The sequence below is a fragment of the Lepidothrix coronata genome, unplaced genomic scaffold (assembly GCF_001604755.1).
Source record: "Lepidothrix coronata isolate B3197 unplaced genomic scaffold, Lepidothrix_coronata-1.0 Scaffold95, whole genome shotgun sequence".
NCBI lineage: Eukaryota > Metazoa > Chordata > Aves > Passeriformes > Pipridae > Lepidothrix > Lepidothrix coronata.
The window spans coordinates 2,471,100-2,488,433 of record NW_016690275.1 but is presented as its reverse complement, the minus strand read 5'-3'; the positions used below and the strand labels follow the sequence as shown (position 1 = coordinate 2,488,433).

The window sequence follows — 17,334 nt, the reverse complement described above, 5'->3', positions numbered from 1 at the left end:
AAAGTCTGGCACTCAAGAGAATGCTTGTTGAGTATTCCACTTCCAGATGCAGCCTCTGCAAGGCTCCTTATTCTCCTGCATCTGGTATTGTTATGTCATTGGAAGCTTTCATTTCTTGCCTTAAATTTCCTTTGACAGCAGTTGTTTAGGTCTTTTTACTTGGAGATTTAAATCATAAAATTTCTGTCTAAATCATACTGACATGTTAAAAAAATAATCAGAATTTCCCTCCTGCAGGAAATGGGAATGTTTGGAACTTTAGTTTACATTATAATTACAAGGTTTTAATAAATCAAAAGACTGAAACTTTGCAGAGGAGAGAAATTTTAATTAAAATCATTAGGTGCTTTAGAATTGAAATGTGTTTGTTCTCCTTCATTAAATAGGAGTGCTTAAGGGCTTTCCTCATTTGTTTAGATTTATTTTTTTTAAATCACCTCTGTCTGCACTGTCCATGCATCCTCAGATGCATCCATGTTTTTTCCCAGAATAATGAATAACTACTTCTGCAGGTTGCCACTTTGCCATCCAGCTGCTGTGGCTGCTGATGTGCTTCTCAGAGCTAGCACTTTATACTTAAAAAATCAAGATTCAATTTCAGTTTAGTGCTGCAAGGAGCCTAGGAGCTACAGATCCTGCACTGCCCATTGCAACTCTTCTTCTTTACTCACTCCAGCAGGGCTTTTGCTACAAGAATGTCTGCTTCCAAGTGGGGCTAGGCTAAAAACATAGGCAATAATAGGATTTTTATGGCCTTATTCTATAAAGGAATCCTGAACTAAGTATTAGCATGTAAAGCATTCGTCCCTTTGCCATTCAGTGAAGGTGCCTTAAGTGGCACATCTGTTTCCTACAGCTGTTCTTGATGTCTTTGCTTCCATAGAGCAGCCATCAGAGCCCTGCTGGAAACCCTAACCACCCTTGTGTCTGTTGGAGAGAAACATTTGCAGAATAGACAAACTAGGGAATTAATATAGGAAGACAATGCAGATACTGGGTTCTACAAATCATCAACTTCAAATTTTCTTGGTTCTGATATTTCATTTCATTAAAGAAATGTGTTTTTTTTCTTTTTTGTAAAACTTTTAACAGATTGAAGACTGTTTCCAGGGGACCAGGAAATATGCAAATTATTTTAGTCCAAAAGTTCATTTACCAGCAGACACTATTCTTCATCTTAATTATTGAGTGAGTGAGCAACAGTTACCTACAGTCTCACAGGGTATGTTTTTTGCTATTCCCATTACCAGGAACCTTGGGTAGTGAGAGCTTTCTTCTCCTGTAACAATCTGAAGATCAATTTAATTAAATATGGTCCACAACTAAATTTATACTTTTTCGTAGCAGGAAGAATCTGCTCTGTGACACTGAAGGATTTGGTTTTTTCCCAGATGCTGCTAGTGGAATTTGAGGCTCTGAGTAATTGGGTTCAAATTTGTCAGAAAACCTTCCTTTGAGGTAGGCATTTTATTTTCTCACTTAGAAATTACACCTTTTACAAAATCAGATCAGTACATGTATTAAAATACATTCAAATACATACATGTATTTGAAGCGTGGAAGAATTTATATCATCTTATTAGTTAGGTGCTATATAAGAACACCTGTCTGTTACAGCTACTCGTTTGATAATCAACCACCATGGTGATCATCTTTTTTACATTTATTAGGACTCCCACAGATGGAAAAAGTTATCCCATCATTATAGGGGTTATTCTCTTGTTTAATTATTAAAAATACAAACTTCTACTGCACAAAGTTTGGCATACAGACATTTTTTTTCCCATTCCCAGAATTCAATGTTGTCCTGTTTCTTAAATCATCTATTTAGTCAAATTTGGTATTATTTGCTATTGAAAATGAGACAAGACACTGAGATTTATTTTTTGATAATGTCAGTCATGCTCAGAAGACCAGTAATCCCACACTGGGAGTTTTGCAGACTCGGTCAAGTCTCTGCTAAAAAATTATGCAGATCGAGGTCCATCTGGTCTGACAGGCATATTCCCCAGCAAGACTAGCATTTTTACAGTTAAATCTGTACAAGAAGTATGAAGCGTGGTAATATGATTTAGTTCCAATATTTGCTGTGTGCTAGACACCGTGCTTCTTAGATGGAGGAGCTCTAATCCCCCACTGCCACAGGGATACCTCACCAATGCAGGGTGATGGGGACAGTCCCTGGTCTGTGCTGCTGGCATGGAGGGTGCTTATGGGCAGGGAGTAATGCTCTGCCCAGAAGTGTGACAGTGACCAAACCAGACCGCAGCTCTGGTGTGTTGCCCAAGACAGTGTCTTTGCCCCCTTGATTGGCTAGGGTCAACAGGACCTTAAGTAACTATGTGAATGTCCTCAGGTGAGTAATTAGTATGGGATGTGGACACAAAGTTTTAAAACTGGTGTTGATGGCATATCTCAGTGGCATAGCTGTTTGTCTCAGTGAAAAAGAGAAGCATCTGGATGGATCTGTTGCAGCAAAAAAAAATACAAATTTGTTTAAGAGGAAAAACACAAAGGTACTCAATATATTAAGTTTCTGGGGTTTAGGAGTTAAATGTGTTGAAGCTAAATGAGCAATAGTGATGGTGTTTTACTGTATGTGCATAAAATCCTGGCACACAGCATAGATTACAGTTTCCTTTTTGTCTTTAACTGGACTGTTACATCACCTTGGGACTTAAAGAGCTGTCATTGAAAGTCGTGGCTGGGTCAAATGCATGCTCTTATTTATGACATGCAGCAGGGTGTGTGTGTCCTAAAAATGTTTTCTTGACCTCTTAATGATGTGCCATGCATGGAGAAACATTTTCACAGGATGTAGGGAGGGTATTTTCTCTAGTTTTTTATTCCTGAGTCTTATTGCAGTGATAATCATCAACAGGAGATACCGTATCTGACTGATGGCTTTCTTCTCATTCTGCTGCTCAGGAGTTCCTGCCCTGCACTACTACCAGTATAACTCTCATTTTGAGAGCTATGTCACCTGCCAGAGGTTCAGAGTAATTAATTTTTTTTCAAGACAAGACACATCTCTCAAGACTTAATTTCTACAAAAAGCCTTCAGACACTTGTCAGCTGGTATCACAGGTAGACCTGCAATATTAAGAAGGAAGGAAGGGTTTTATTGTGACAGAGCTTAACAAAGTGAAATGGTGCTGGTCTGGATGCAGTCATGCAGTGTGGTCTAGGATGACCCTGCTTGAGCAGGGAGGTTGGAGATGTGGTTCCTGTTCAGATTGTGACAAAACGGGTTTTCTTCCCTACTAGACACCCTGGTTGGGTTTTTGATTTTCTCGTAGAGTGCTCATGTCAACCCAGCATTCCAGATATTTTGCAAAGAATGATTCAGAGGAGAACCATGAGTCATTTTTCTGTTCTACTGGCAGATACCTCACTGGTGAGAAGACAAGAAAGACTTGGGCATACTGAGTTTCTTTTTCATTTTCTCACGTGCTGAAAATTTAAGTCTGCCAGGAAAGGTTCATGGTATCTTTAACAAACATAAAAAAAAGGGATGATCGAAGATCTTCAGAAGCTTCAGAGTAAGTTTTCGCATAGGTCTTGACAGTTTAGATGCCCTAAATGGATTTTTAGACACCTACTTAATGATCACCTGTCTTCTTGGAAGACAGAGATGTATGGACGCCCTCTCTCTCTCCCTCTCCTTTTATTTCCTATGACAGGATACAGACCTTTGCCATGAACACCACAGGCCATTGTATGTGCTCCAGCAGCAGGACGAGAGGGCTGGGTCACGCTGGTGGAAGACTTTATATCAGAGCTGAGGTTTCACTGGTGGGCAAAACAAAGTTCTCTCTCCTCTGAGGGACAGAAGTTTTTGTCCTCAGAGTCCTAGCTCCTGTGACCCCAGGGGCAGAGTAGGCAGTGCTCAATATTTGGTAGGACATAGTGCCAGCACTTAGTTCCGTGTGCAGAGGAGCAGTTGCCGCAAAAACAGTGGCACTCAAAATGTGGTGCAGGCAGACTGCCTGCTTAAATCCACAGTCGCTTGGCAGTAACACTGTGGCAAAAGTGTCGTGCCAAGTCACGAGCTGGCACACTGCCCTCCATTTAGACTTGGACTGTAGGCAGCCAAGTGACCAGCAGCTGTGGCTGTGAATAGCAGGAGGGCGTTAGTCCAAGAACAACAAGAAGAAAAGTTTCTTCAACTATATCTAGAGGTTTTCTTGGCTCTTCCAGACATGTCTTCCCATTTCAAAGGGAGCTGGAAGGTGGAAGATGCCCTAATGCAGCTGCCTGTCCACAGGGATCCCCCAGTTACAGTTTCTGTTTGGGGACATGTTGCTCAGTCTGTGACTGCAGTAGATAGGAGTTTCTTTGCTTGAAGGTGTAGAATGAAATTTGCAGCTGCAAGGAGAGAGCTTGTTGTTTCTGTGCTCTCTTTATTTCAGCACGACAACTGAAGTGACCTGTAAACAATTGTCTGCTTCCTGCAAATGGCTTCTACACGAGACTTCCTGCTAATGGCTGCACAAGGGCCGTTTTTATCTTAAAGCATGCCAAAGTGCTTGAATGAACGTGGTTTACAGATTTTAAAGGGGTTGACAGATGTCAACAGGGGCTTCAGATTCCTGAACAGCCCTTCACGTACTGGGCATGATTCTCACTCCCCATCTATTTCTACGCTACAGCCTGAAGACATGTTCTGTCATAGGCAACCTCAACCACATACTCTAAAACCCCCAAACAAACAAAAAATCTGAAACTAATTCTCTGGGAAATAGCACAAGGTCAAACATTAACTTTAGTGCTTGAATGTGCATTTCCGAGGTCACACTTTAAGTGAGGACATGTATAAAGCTTTATGCTCCATGTACTAAGTGAAATTGTCAGAGGTCAGGGTAGAAAAAAGTCCATAAAAGCCCTGCCTTTGGAAGCTGAAGGGCATCACTGTCTCTGCAACCACACTTCTAGCATGCTGAACACAGGGAAGTGATTTTCACTAGTCTGTCATAGAAGGTTAATGTTGTGGTACATGCTCATGATCTATTTAAAGGCATTTCTGCAGCAGCCTGTGAGATCCTCACCCCGGCATCTCACATCTTCTTTCTGCTGTCAGTCTGGTGGAATTTCCTGGCTTTTGAAGTGGATTTTCCTGCTTGTGGTCAAGGAAGATGGCAGCAAGGACCTGGGAGAGAGCGTGAGCCAAACCCCATACCGACCACAGATCTTCCCTCGCCATTTGTCATAGAAATATTTAAAAAGCTTTCTAGCCATGGCTGTGAGAAATAAAGACTTGCTCAGCACTAGTACCTTTAGGTTGTGTATCTCAGAGAGAAGTATTGACACCTGGGACTCAGCACCCACCATGGGTCTGATACCTCTCATCATCTTTATCTTCTTATCTGTTGAGAGGAAGGATAATGTCCCTGGGAGGTGTGGGAGCACTGATCTTAGGGGTGACATGGCATTAAGGATTACTAGCTGTGCACAGGAACACCTCCAGTCCCCTCTCAGTGATTCCTGATGCGGTTTCTCTACTGGCAGCATCCCTGGTGGGCTGGACATAAGTACTTTCCTGAAACAAAACCTAAACTGCAGATGTTGGCCAGCTGCATGCAGCTGGACCAAAGCTCTGCTCATCTTGGCAGAGGAGAAAAAAGCAAGTCTGCATAAAGGCAATGGCCGTGGTGAAATGGAAATGATCAGTCCCCCCATGCAGCACCCCAGCTTCTAGCAGCAGGGGCAGACACGAGCAGTTATTAATGCTAAATAACTGAGGCTCAATGAGAGGCATGTAAAACTCAAGTGTCTTCAAGAAGGAACTGCAAGATGATTAATGCTCCAGTAGCTGCTTAATTACGAATGCATGTCAGTCACCAGATGATATCTAGGCTGAATTTGAGGTCCGAATTTTTTTGTATGAAATATGATCCGAATATCATAAGCATGACAATGAGGGATATGTGTGTTGATAGCTCACTGGGGTAAAAAAACCCTACTAAGTCTAATGGTTTGGAAATGCAAAGTCTAAGATACCATGTTTTGTTTTTAGTGCATTTGGTGAGACATTTTTGAGTGTTTTAAAACTAATTTTTTTAAAATTTTTTGTGAAGGAGGTATTTGAAGAGAGATAGGAGGTGATACGGCTTTGTCTGGTTACCTGAGCAGACAAAACCTGCTAACATAACTATGCCTTGTGAGAGCCTCTTTGTACTCTCAAATAGTTCTGATGAGTTGCTTGCTTTTGTAATCTTTTGCAGAGTGAGGCCCTGAGGCTGTTTGTATTATTACAGTAATGCAACTAGATTAATGTGTCTGCATAGTTTGTATATTGTAATCATGACTTAAATATAGCTCCTTGCCAGGCAGAATGAGGCAGCAGGTGGGAGGCTTGCAGTGCAGCCAAGGGGGTGACCAGGGAGATGCATCCAGCTCTGTGGCACCTTCCAGAGCTTTCAGCAAACACCAAAACCCATGTCAGGGCTGCTTTGCAAGCACAAAAGTTAGTTCCACTTAAATGGGATCTAAGGGTGACAGGGCTACAACAGCTTATGTTGGGGCTTGGGCAGGAAGCATCTTGCAGCAGGCAAGCACCATGAAGCGTTCATTAGGGTTGCTTTGCTCAAGAGTTGGTAATGAGAGTTCTGAAAAGTCTCCAAGGTCTGAAAGACTAGGCATACCCCAGTGCAGCATGGCCGGAGCACTGCAGTACTGCAGGGCAGCGATGCCGGTGGGCCTTGCAGTGGGGGGTTCTGCAGTGGGGTGCCAGTCTGCATGCCAGGGGTTGGTCTGTCAATGGGTTAATTTGGTTAATACTGTTAATTATTGTGTGCATTTATGAGTTGTGCTGTTGCTGAGGTCAGGAGGGGTTTTCCTGTGACTTTTTTGAATGCTTGATGGAGCCTGGTGCTTTTGTGTGTGTGGAAGTGAAGGTGAAGAACTTTGTTCCATGTGGGTGTGTACCCAGCATCATTGTATGTCACATGGTAATGTATCTCCCCACAGGTTCCTTCAGGTGAGGCACTAGCCTATAAGTGGTTACACATATCTTCTCCAGGGTAATATGGTGCATTACTGCAGTGCTATGTAAGTCATTATTTGTGATACTGTACTGTGTGCAAAGAGGTAACCTTGATAAGTTATTTCTGGTTATGATTTGGGTGATGTCAATAGTTCAGCTTCATCCGCCTTGACTTAACTTTCAAAACAGCTATAATCTTATCTCATTTTGCTTTCCATGGTGCATGGCTTTAATCTCTTGTCAGAAGAAAATAAAGATTTATTGAAAGGTTAGATTTACATCTTCAAGACTGGTACAAACAAAACCTAATTTGACACTTAATGCAGTAATTCTGGAGGATAGTGTAAATGAGGGCATAACTGAAATAATTTTTAACATGAAAATCTTTAGATAAAACTTTACTCAGAGTTTATTGATTTAATTGCAGTCACTTTAACTGCTTTCTTGCTTTGGTCTTGTGTTTAAATCTTGGGCAAAGGGTCTGGGTGGGCTTTCTCCACTTGATGTGATTTCACTCTGTTCAAGGTGCAGTATAAATGGATGGGATTCCTTCTGAGCCAGCCCCTGGCCAGAAAAGCAGTGAGTATGACTCAAAGCTGCTAAGAGGATGAAGAAGGTGTTAACTCATCCAGGGTTTAAATGGGCCTGTTCCTGGCACAAAATAGCCTGGCAATTTGACATCAGCCACCCCACAGAACAGAAAAGGACAATGTCATTGTCCATTACAGCTGATACCAATTCAGTTTTGAATTTAAATGTGCCAGCAAAATAGAATAAAGACAGGCACCCTTCTGTTACCTGCTGCACTCGTCTCTGTATCTATGGAGTTCAGAGTCTACTGCTTTATAACTTGGTACCTTCTTGTATTGGGTATTTGTTTCTTTGAATATAGTGCAGCAATTTTCCATGCCATTCTTTGTAGCCCTAGGGAAATCACACATGTGAACTCAATGCATTTTGCAATAGCAGTGGGTAATGGGTAGTCTATGTTAGTCAGTAATGCTTGGACAGTTGTGATTTTGCCATACACAGCCACTCAGGCTGCCTGAATATTTTGCCAATGTTTGTTGGGGGGTTTTGATGGTTGCTGGGTTTTTTTTAAATCCATGGCTCTCTCTTACCAGAAAATGGAAATCACAACATTTGTTGATCTGATTTCTTATTCATTGCCATCTCCTCAGCCTGCCAGTATGGCATTACACATTACTAGTAAAAGAAGAATTACAAAGTGCAGGAGCAGAATGACCTGAAAGACTAGAAGGAGAACTGCTATTGAAGTCACTTCTGGACTGACTGTGGTCAGCTGGCATGAGTGGAACGTGCATCTCCCCTTTTTCTCCTCCAGCAGGAGGCCAGAGGCTCAGCCTGTTGGAACCAAAATGTTCTTCATCTTTGTCAAGATTCAAATAGCCAGAAATTTTAAATCTTTTTTCATAAAGCTGGAGTCCCCCTGTACCCCAGCTTACGACCTTATTCAGAGCTTGTACATCTCTATCAGCTTTCAGAGATCATGCTTCAATTTTGTTTTCTAATACACAAGTTTGAAGGAAGCCACTGTTGTCCACTGGAAATCCTGACAGCATCAAAAACCTAATGCAGTTTCTCTTATTTTATCTCTTGTCCCTTGTTCATTGTTTCTTGTATTTCTGTTCATATATTCCTGTTTCTAAAATCTTTCTAATTCCTGTTGCTATGGTAAAAGCCTGCCTAAAAAAGAATTATAGCAGCAAGATACACTGACCTACAAAATAATCAGAACATAGTTGTTCCATATAGAGCTTTGCTTTCGAAGTAACTGCTGGAAAATCTGTAGTTGGAAAGGGAGATGGCCAAAGTATAGGGACCACATACATGGATCTTAGTAAAAACTCCAGCTTATGGACAAAATTGCTGCTTTTGATCAGTGAATTTGTACAATTGGTTTCCCATACGAGGAGTTTTCGATGATTGCAATATTAACAGTAGTTGACACCCAAAAAGGTGGTATTGAGTTTTTGTTTCTGTTGTTAACCTTCCAGCTCCAGTTGGTTTCCCATACGCAGGAATTTTCCATGATTGCAATATTAACAGTAATGGACACCCAAAAAAGTGGTATTGAGTTTTTGTTTCTGTTGTTAACCTTCCAGCTCCAATGTGCTTTCCTCCTCCATGTGGAAGAATGTCATTGATATAGTGTTGTATTACAGTGGCTCATCCTTGCTGGAGGCATGGTTTCTCTTCCAACAAACTGATTGGAAATGAAGTGAAAACCAAACCTGAATTTTTTGGTTCCCCTCCCAGACTATAAAAATGGATGGTCTCATTAATGATTAACACAGCAGCTGGTAGCTCAAAGGAGATCTGGAAGAAAATACTGCAGTGTCTCTCTCCTCCAGTGAATATGTTGGCGTAACAGTTTTCTGTGCTCGTATTACCTTATTTCGGTATACACATTTGAATCCCAGCAGGGTGGATCTCTGCCTTCATACCTGTTTTAAGATCAGTAAGGATGCATTACATCCTAGTTGCATCAGATCATTTTTGGCAATGTTATTACTACTTACTGGTTGGCAGTTCCATATGATGTTAGCATGATTTCTAGAACACTCTTCTATTTCAAACTGTGCTGTGAACATCTAAGATTTCTACCATCTTCTAGCCCACAGCATGGTTACATCATTAAGAATCAAGTAAAAGTTGACAACAATTTTGCATTTACTTGGACATTACTTCTGGTTGGTTTGCTATCAATAGGTCCTTGTTATAGCATTAAACTGTTTAAAATATATACATACATTATTGCCACAAAATGTGTATTCCCATGTTTACTGAACAGCTGACAAAACTGTAACGAACCCTAAAAAATGCAGGAATGTTTCTAGACTGAGTGTTCTCAAAATGAGATTAACTGCTTAGCACTCAGGAAATAAAAATGCTAATAACAAAAACAAAACCCCAAAATAAAACCCGTACCACATAGTAATTGTGCATCTGGTCAACAGTGGTAAGAAATCTGGAGGCTTTTCCCTGTTGGTCCAGCAGAGAACTGTGAGCATATATTCTCTTCTAAATTATCTGATTTTTTTAATGTTAAAAAATATACCGTGGTCTCTGGGACTTTGTGCAGATTTTCAAGTAGTTATCTCCAAATATAATTACACTTTTCCCTCTATATTTGCTATAAAATATTGGTGAATTAATGTATACTATATCAGTTCCCTCCCTGGCAGAGATGGGGCAGATATGGAAGCTCACCTGTGCAGAGTTACAGTGGATAATGGCTCCAGAGTTTATCACAGGGTTCTTTCCATGGTGTGCCTGATGATACCAACAAGCACAGTCCATCTGGCAGTCAGCAAGCTGATCCTAGCCCAAACAGTGCATCTTTATTCTCCCATTTATCAGGGCAGTATAAGGAGCTGCTACTCAAATGGTTGCACACCACCTCCTGCAAGGAGACCACTCCCAGCTGAATGTTGTGCTAATGCCAGAGGCCTGGAAGAGGATGGAAGGTGGAGCCGGTCTTCTGCTCACCTGAGCTCAGCGGAGTCCTGAGCCCCTGCCATAGCTATTTGTGAGACAGGCAGCAAGTGGAGGATGCTGGGCATAAGCATGTGGTGGCAGAAGTGAGAGCTGCCACTGCTGTGTTCCACCACAGGACCTGAAATCCATATCCAGCTGGTGTAGCTGTGAGGCTGAAGTGTGCTGGAGCATTTGTAGTTTTGGTTGGTAACTCTCAATTCTCATTTGCTTTCACTGACCTGACTGGTTCTGTGTTTCTTTCATTAGAGATCCGAGCTCAACTTGTTGAGCAGCAGAAATGCCTGGAGCAGCAGACTGAAATGAGAGTGCAACTTCTTCAGGATCTGCAGGATTTCTTCCGCAAGAAGTCAGAAATAGAGATGGAGTATTCCCGAAACCTGGAAAAACTGGCAGAGAGGTTCATGGCAAAAACAAGAAGTACAAAGGATCATCAGCAGTACAAGTAAGAGAGATTTGCTTCCCTGTCGCCCCCATGTTAGCTGTTGCTACAGTGCTGCACCACTCTTTGCTTCCGCTGGTTTGGACTGCTGCTAGGTTTGAGCCCAGGTTCAAAGGCCTGTTTAAAATTCCCACCCGTGTTTAGCAGTGTAGCAGTTCTCACTGCAGTCAAAGGTAGATGAGTGCCTAAATACTGTTGTTGATTTGGCCCTTTGCAGTTATTCATATAATGCTTCTGACGAATTATTTCAGTTTGTTAAAAAGTAAGTTGCACATATATTATCCCTAACCTACCATATGGATTTTAAACCACCCAAAATACAGCCAATATCTAGAAGAGATGCAGAGCCCCAAAAGTGCTTGAAAGCTGTGTACTGATCTGTACTGGAGTTGATAAGATTTTAAAGTGTCTAAATGAAGGTCAGTCAACATTGCAACAAAAGATTTTGGCCAAAAAAGGCATTAATAAGGAAAACTGTTTTCATTTGTTATTGCATGTAAACTTTGCTGCCTCTTGACCCCTCTGATTCATGGAAATTAGTATGGTGTGAATTTTATGCCTTGCTTATGATTTAATGTATCCCCTTTCATGGCATAGTATCATTTGTGCAGAACAGAAGTGGTCAGGTAGTATCTGGCTAAACCTGTATACAGTATGTTTTTTGAAGTATTTCAAGCATTACTTGCTGACATAGCTCAAGTCATGAAAATAAACAGATGAGACTGATTACTGAATGCATTTGTCTGGCCCTGTTACACGTAGGGGTATAAAACAATATTTTACTGTTTGTAAAATTGAAAAATAAGTACCTTTTTCCACTGTTCACTCAGTGCTGTGCTAGAGATAGAGCCGTTGTTTCAGGACAAAAGTCTTTTCCAAATACATCTGGCAAAGGAAAGGTTAATCCAGATACAGCTTGTACAGTTCAAAGAGCATTAACATGTATTTCTTAAAATTCATTTAAGTGACTCAATGATTCTCTGAAATAGCCAACGTGTGCATATGTCACCACTTCAGAGAGGGCCCTGGCTTCCGTTCTGCTTGTGGCAAAATCTTTTTTCCTTGTGCATACAAACATCTTCACTTGTTCTTAAACATGTTAAATCCAGACTGGCAGTTGTGCATGGGGGTTATGACTGGAGTCCTGCCTTTGGCTTTGTTCTGCAATTCTCTGCTTTGAGAAGAGGTTACTGCAAAAATCACCTTAGCTGTGGGTCCCCAGAGCTGTTCCCACCATTCCCTCCAGAAGAATCAGGTCTGTGGAATTGGCTTTGGGACATGCAGAAGCAATAAGGACCAAGTAATATCAGCATGGTCCTTCAGGAGTGCTTGTGTTGGCTGACCTGGCTGATAAAACCCTGAAGCTCCTTGCTGTGATTAACACTGTTAAGATGTCCATCTCAAATTGAGGATGTTTCCTTAACTCTCTTCTGATTGATAGCAAAGAAAACACTAATGATTAAGAAAAGACTTTTGTCTGTTAATTATTCATTGCTGCTTTGATTCTGAGGGTGAGAGCTAAAAGTAGACAATTAGATAGGAATTTAAGGACATATTTCTAATAGTGAGAATAGTTAATTATTAGAACAATTTACCAAGAGTTGAAGGAGTTTCGGTTCATCACCACCTCTACCTGTTTTATCTTCACATGCTCGATAGTTTTGACTATAGGATAATCCCTATATAAGAAGGAAAAAAAAAGAGGAGCAAGTTTCTAGAGCAGTTAGTTGAAAGGCAAACTTAATAATAAAATTTCAGTGAAATCATAAGACATGTTACAAATAGTTTTTTGTTGTCCGTGAAACAGTTGTTGAACTACCTGTATTTTTATTCTCCTTTGTGTGAAAGAAATGAGAAGTCATCTGTGATTTCACTTTTCATTGTATGAAAGCTTGGAGTGGGCCTACATTGCAAAAAGTCTGTCACAGGAATTCAGAACTGGATCACTGTGGAAAAAGTCCAGTCCTGCTGTTTGTCTTGTAATTGACCCCTCTAGGGCTAGCGGTAGCAGTGTATTTATGAATGCTGATCACAGAATATGGATACTTGTGACATTTTCTTCTACTTTTACAGCAGTTATACAAATCCAGTGTAGGGAAACAGCTACGCCTGCAGTTTTGCTCATGAAGGATTTGGGATGTGCTATCCAGTGCTTGTTTATTTCTAATGTCAAAAATTAATTACTGTTACTCTTTTGGCAGTGACCTTTATTGATTTTGAATATTCACATGGAGTTCATCTGTAAACAACTGTAAGCTTTGTGGCAAGATATTTTTATACTTTCAGGTGGCTTGCAGTGTTCTAAATTCTTATACTTTTTCTATGTTTTTGCATCCATGCCTCATGAGACTTGTAGAATGCATTTTAAAAGTAATCTGAGGCTTGCCTAACCCGAGTTATTCCAAAAATTGATTGACTGTTCAGAAGCAGCTATTTTTACATAACAAGTTATGACTGTAAATGTCAGTGAGATGTTTGTATTAATAATGTAACTTTCTCATTTCTATACATAATACATGTGTGTATCTCCTTTCTTAGGAAAGACCAGAACCTCTTGTCACCAGTGAATTGCTGGTACTTACTCCTGAACCAAGTGAGAAGAGAAAGCAAAGACCATGCAACGTTGAGCGATATCTACCTGAACAACGTGATCATGAGGTTCATGCAGATAAGTGAAGACTCCACCAGAATGTTCAAGAAGGTAATGTCTCTCCTGCAGTCCTCGATGCAGGCTTGTAAGATGCGTGAGGGAGGCAAAAGTGTCCTAATAGGTAGCCTTTGAGGAGAAGATTCAGCACACATAGCATAAAATCTGTTTTAGCATACATATAAATTCTTCATGACTGTTCTCACGAACCAAATCCTTAGCACTAAAATGCCTGGGATCCTGCTGTATATGCTGGTGACCTTAAGAGCTGAATCACAAATATCCAAAAGGCAGGGAAAAAAGCCTGTCTTTCTCTCAAAAGCACACTTGCCTACCCATGCAGAAAGGAAACAGTTTTCACTTAGGACTCCCAAAATAGTAATGCTGTATTAATGAATTATTTGTAAAAACAGTATTTCATTGTGACTGAAACAGATTGAAGCCAGAGCAACGGTTTGCCGTGTAGTGCTTTGACATAAAGATGGTAGCATATGCTGCAATTCTCCTAAAAGTGTTCCCTTTCCTTCCTAGTAGTAAATATGGACATACACTTTTGATAACATAACTACTTCTATTAGATCATTAAAGCATTGTTTCTGTACATGTTTGTCCTTGTCCATGCCTGTTATGTATTTTCATAACACATACAATGTGTAAATCCCTCATGTGCTAAGCAAGCACTCTAGGCAACCTTAGCTCGAGATCTACATAATGTATTTGCAGTCATTGTTGTTATAATATTCAGAAAGAAAAAATAGATTATAAATCCATATCAGTTAGTCACGGTTGGATGCCGGTAAGCAAGTGTCATACAAAAGAGTTCAAAAAGAATAAAAGTTAAAAAACATAAAGTGTGTTACTAAATGATAGCAAAGGTATCATGTTAATGTTTTCAAAAGAAGAAACTGGTTGAAGTTTATAGTTTCTCAGTCAGTAGTGGTCTGTTCATATAATATGTCATATGTTCATATAATACATATAACTATAATTCACTAACCACTAAACTTAGTAATGTGAAAGATTATTGTAGAAGTTGAACAGATAATGGGAAAAGTGATTTGAACGTATTGCAGTACTGTCTATGTAGAGAGATCTCAGAGTTGCAAACCAGTAGAGGTTTTTTTGGTATTGAATCTGGAATAGTTTTTCAATCACTTATGTCCTAGCTCAGAAATATCTTCTTCACTAGGTGTACATTGTTACATTAGCCTGTTTGCTTTCAGTGTAGTTCAGTTCTTTGTCACTGGAAATCCAGGTGGATGAGACTTCACATTCTGCTTCTCAGTGTTAGGTGTTACTGGCTTTTTCCATCTTGCTGGTGGCGCATGTTTGTTCTCAAATGAAACTTTTCCATGAAGTGACCACAACATTTTCTAGAGGGATGTAGTTTGAATTCTGTCTTGAGATTGGGTCTGGCTTGAATTGTAGTAGTGAAAAAATCAAACAATTTCCTCATTTCCTGGTCATGCTTACCACTAGAGTATTGTTTTGTTCCCTCTCCTATGTGGGATATAGCACAAGTCATAAGTCTGTAGCAACCCCTTTCTCTACTGCTGTAAAAGGTGTGTGCAGTACCCAATGATGGTCTCTATGAAATGTAGTGATAGGGTGTCTGTGCCCCTTAGTCTTTGTACCTTTTCCTTGTCTCGCTCTCTGTTCTTCCTCATTCTGGTTCTTCCTTTTGTGTGCATCTGTACCTCTGTCTCAACATTTGGATTCCTTTGGGGAAATGGTCTCTACTGGTTCTAGCTTACATGTTCTGATGAGACGGGATATGTTGTATTCAGATACCTGATTGTACAAGGCTTTGCTGTCTAGTCTGGCCTACTTAACATGTAGATAGTCATTATTTTTGTTCTCCCAGGAGCTATTTGTCATTCTTTTTTTCCAGGGGTCAGGAACTGGCATCTGTTTAAATGTACTAAATGTAGGACAAAGATAGGATCTAGTTCAGGGATTTTGTAGCATTTATATGAAGACATTATTTCAGGTCTCATACTTTCAGATAGGCACTTAAGCTCTTCTTCGTTTTAGTTGCTGGCATATAAAAGCAGTACATATTGCTGTTCATGCCTGGCCTTCATGCTGCACATAAAATTGCAAAAATAAAGTAGCAGAGTTCAAACCTTGCATGCTTGTGTGTTTCTTCAGGCAGATGGGGTAGCTGGCCTCATGGGGACAATTAAAGAATAAAGTAATAAGGAAAAATGTCAAGCAGAAGGGAAAAGTATTATGCAGAACATTTCGTGCAGTGATTTTGGTTACCCCAGCATTAATAATCAACTGTATAAACACATACCCACAAAATCCTTGAGCAGATTTGTATATTTATAATTCATAAACATGTATTTTCTTTGGACAGAAATCTAAGTGAACCAAGATGAACATATCTTCCAGTCTTTGCAGTTAAAGATGCTGGAGAAGCCAAGCACAATAAATATTTTAGTTCCATAATCTGCCTATTAACAAGGAATATGACTACCTGCTGCCTCTATTTGATGTTATAAAGATTGTGGCATACAGAGAGATTTTTTGCTTCATTTTCTTAAACATTTGAATGTTTAAAGGATAACAAAACTGTTTGTTGCTATCGACTGGCAAATCTGGGACAAAATTTTGCTACGAGTTGGTTCCGTCATTGTCATTGTCAGCTTATGAAAACTCCTCAAAAGAAGGGTTCTCACTTCGACTAGGGACCAGTAGCAGACTCATTTAAAAGCAATAGTCACAGAATATTTTCCCTAAATGATGTAACTGGGATTAGCATTATGCATACTAAATACAGACACTAAAGAGTTCCAGGAAGAACTGAACTGACTCTTAAATTTTAGTTAAAATAGACAAGGGAGTAAAGTTTGAGTGCCAAATTATGCTCTAGCTGAAATGGATGGAAAAATTCTAGCAGACTTCAATGAAAATGTATTAATGTGGAATAAAAATTTAAGTTTCTCAGACATATAAATCTCAATAACATCAGTAGGACCACTGATGTGCTGAAAGTTGAGCACATACTGAAAGGGGGGTTTAGATGCACTTACTTGTCTGTTGCATGGCTGCAATCAGGGAAAAAATACACTACTGTCTTTTAATGCCCTTGAACTAGATTAGTAGCATATATAATATTTTTAGCAGGAATTTGCATGTGCTCTAACGTTTTTATGTTCTTTGTTCTTTTGTTTAATAGGTGCTCATCCATTTCTGTAGGACATAGTGAATAAAGAAGCACCTCAGCGATTGATTGTCAGATTTTAATAGCCTGATTAGAATTATCAACTCAGTGCCAGGAAAATGAGTGCTGCATCTTACATTCTGTTGTTTGGCTACCCTGAGTACAGGCTCCTAGAGGAGCACGCTATTCAGACATGCTGAACTACTGCAGGGAATAGGTAGCATAAAAAAGAAATAGGAGAGTCATTAACCACTGAAAATAAATGCACTTCTTATCTGGTACTCTAACACACTGTGTATTACACACTAAAACCTGTATCGCTTGCCTCTCAAGTCAGTTTTTCTTTATCTTAAATGCTAATGTAAAATGTGTTGGTTCTTGAAAATTAATCCCTTTTATACTGCTGAGGTTAACCAAATTTCCTGATTTTTTTTGACTACAAAATCTTTCATCAGAAAAATGCAACCACTGGCATGTTATCTGTCACTACAGACACCCTCTGTAGGTTGGAGTCCACTGATGAACTGGTGAAAGGATGATTCTTCTATGATTGCGTGGCATTGCTAGGCTGT

The 17,334-nt window shown here is 40.0% G+C and overlaps 1 protein-coding gene across 3 annotated transcripts in view; it reads left to right on the top strand.

Moving 5' to 3' along the window:
* The window catches only part of SRGAP1 (SLIT-ROBO Rho GTPase activating protein 1), a 139,369-nt gene that overhangs the window by 57,836 nt on the left and 64,199 nt on the right, over window positions 1-17,334 (top strand). For all 3 annotated transcript variants that reach the window (XR_001876037.1, XM_017822201.1, XM_017822200.1), the window contains exons 2-3: window positions 10,754-10,949; window positions 13,485-13,647. Coding sequence is in view for 2 of the 3 variants with exons in the window: in XM_017822201.1 (XP_017677690.1) it covers window positions 10,754-10,949; window positions 13,485-13,647 (359 nt within the window). In the remaining variant the exon portion in view is untranslated. The remainder of the gene's footprint in view (window positions 1-10,753; window positions 10,950-13,484; window positions 13,648-17,334) is intronic.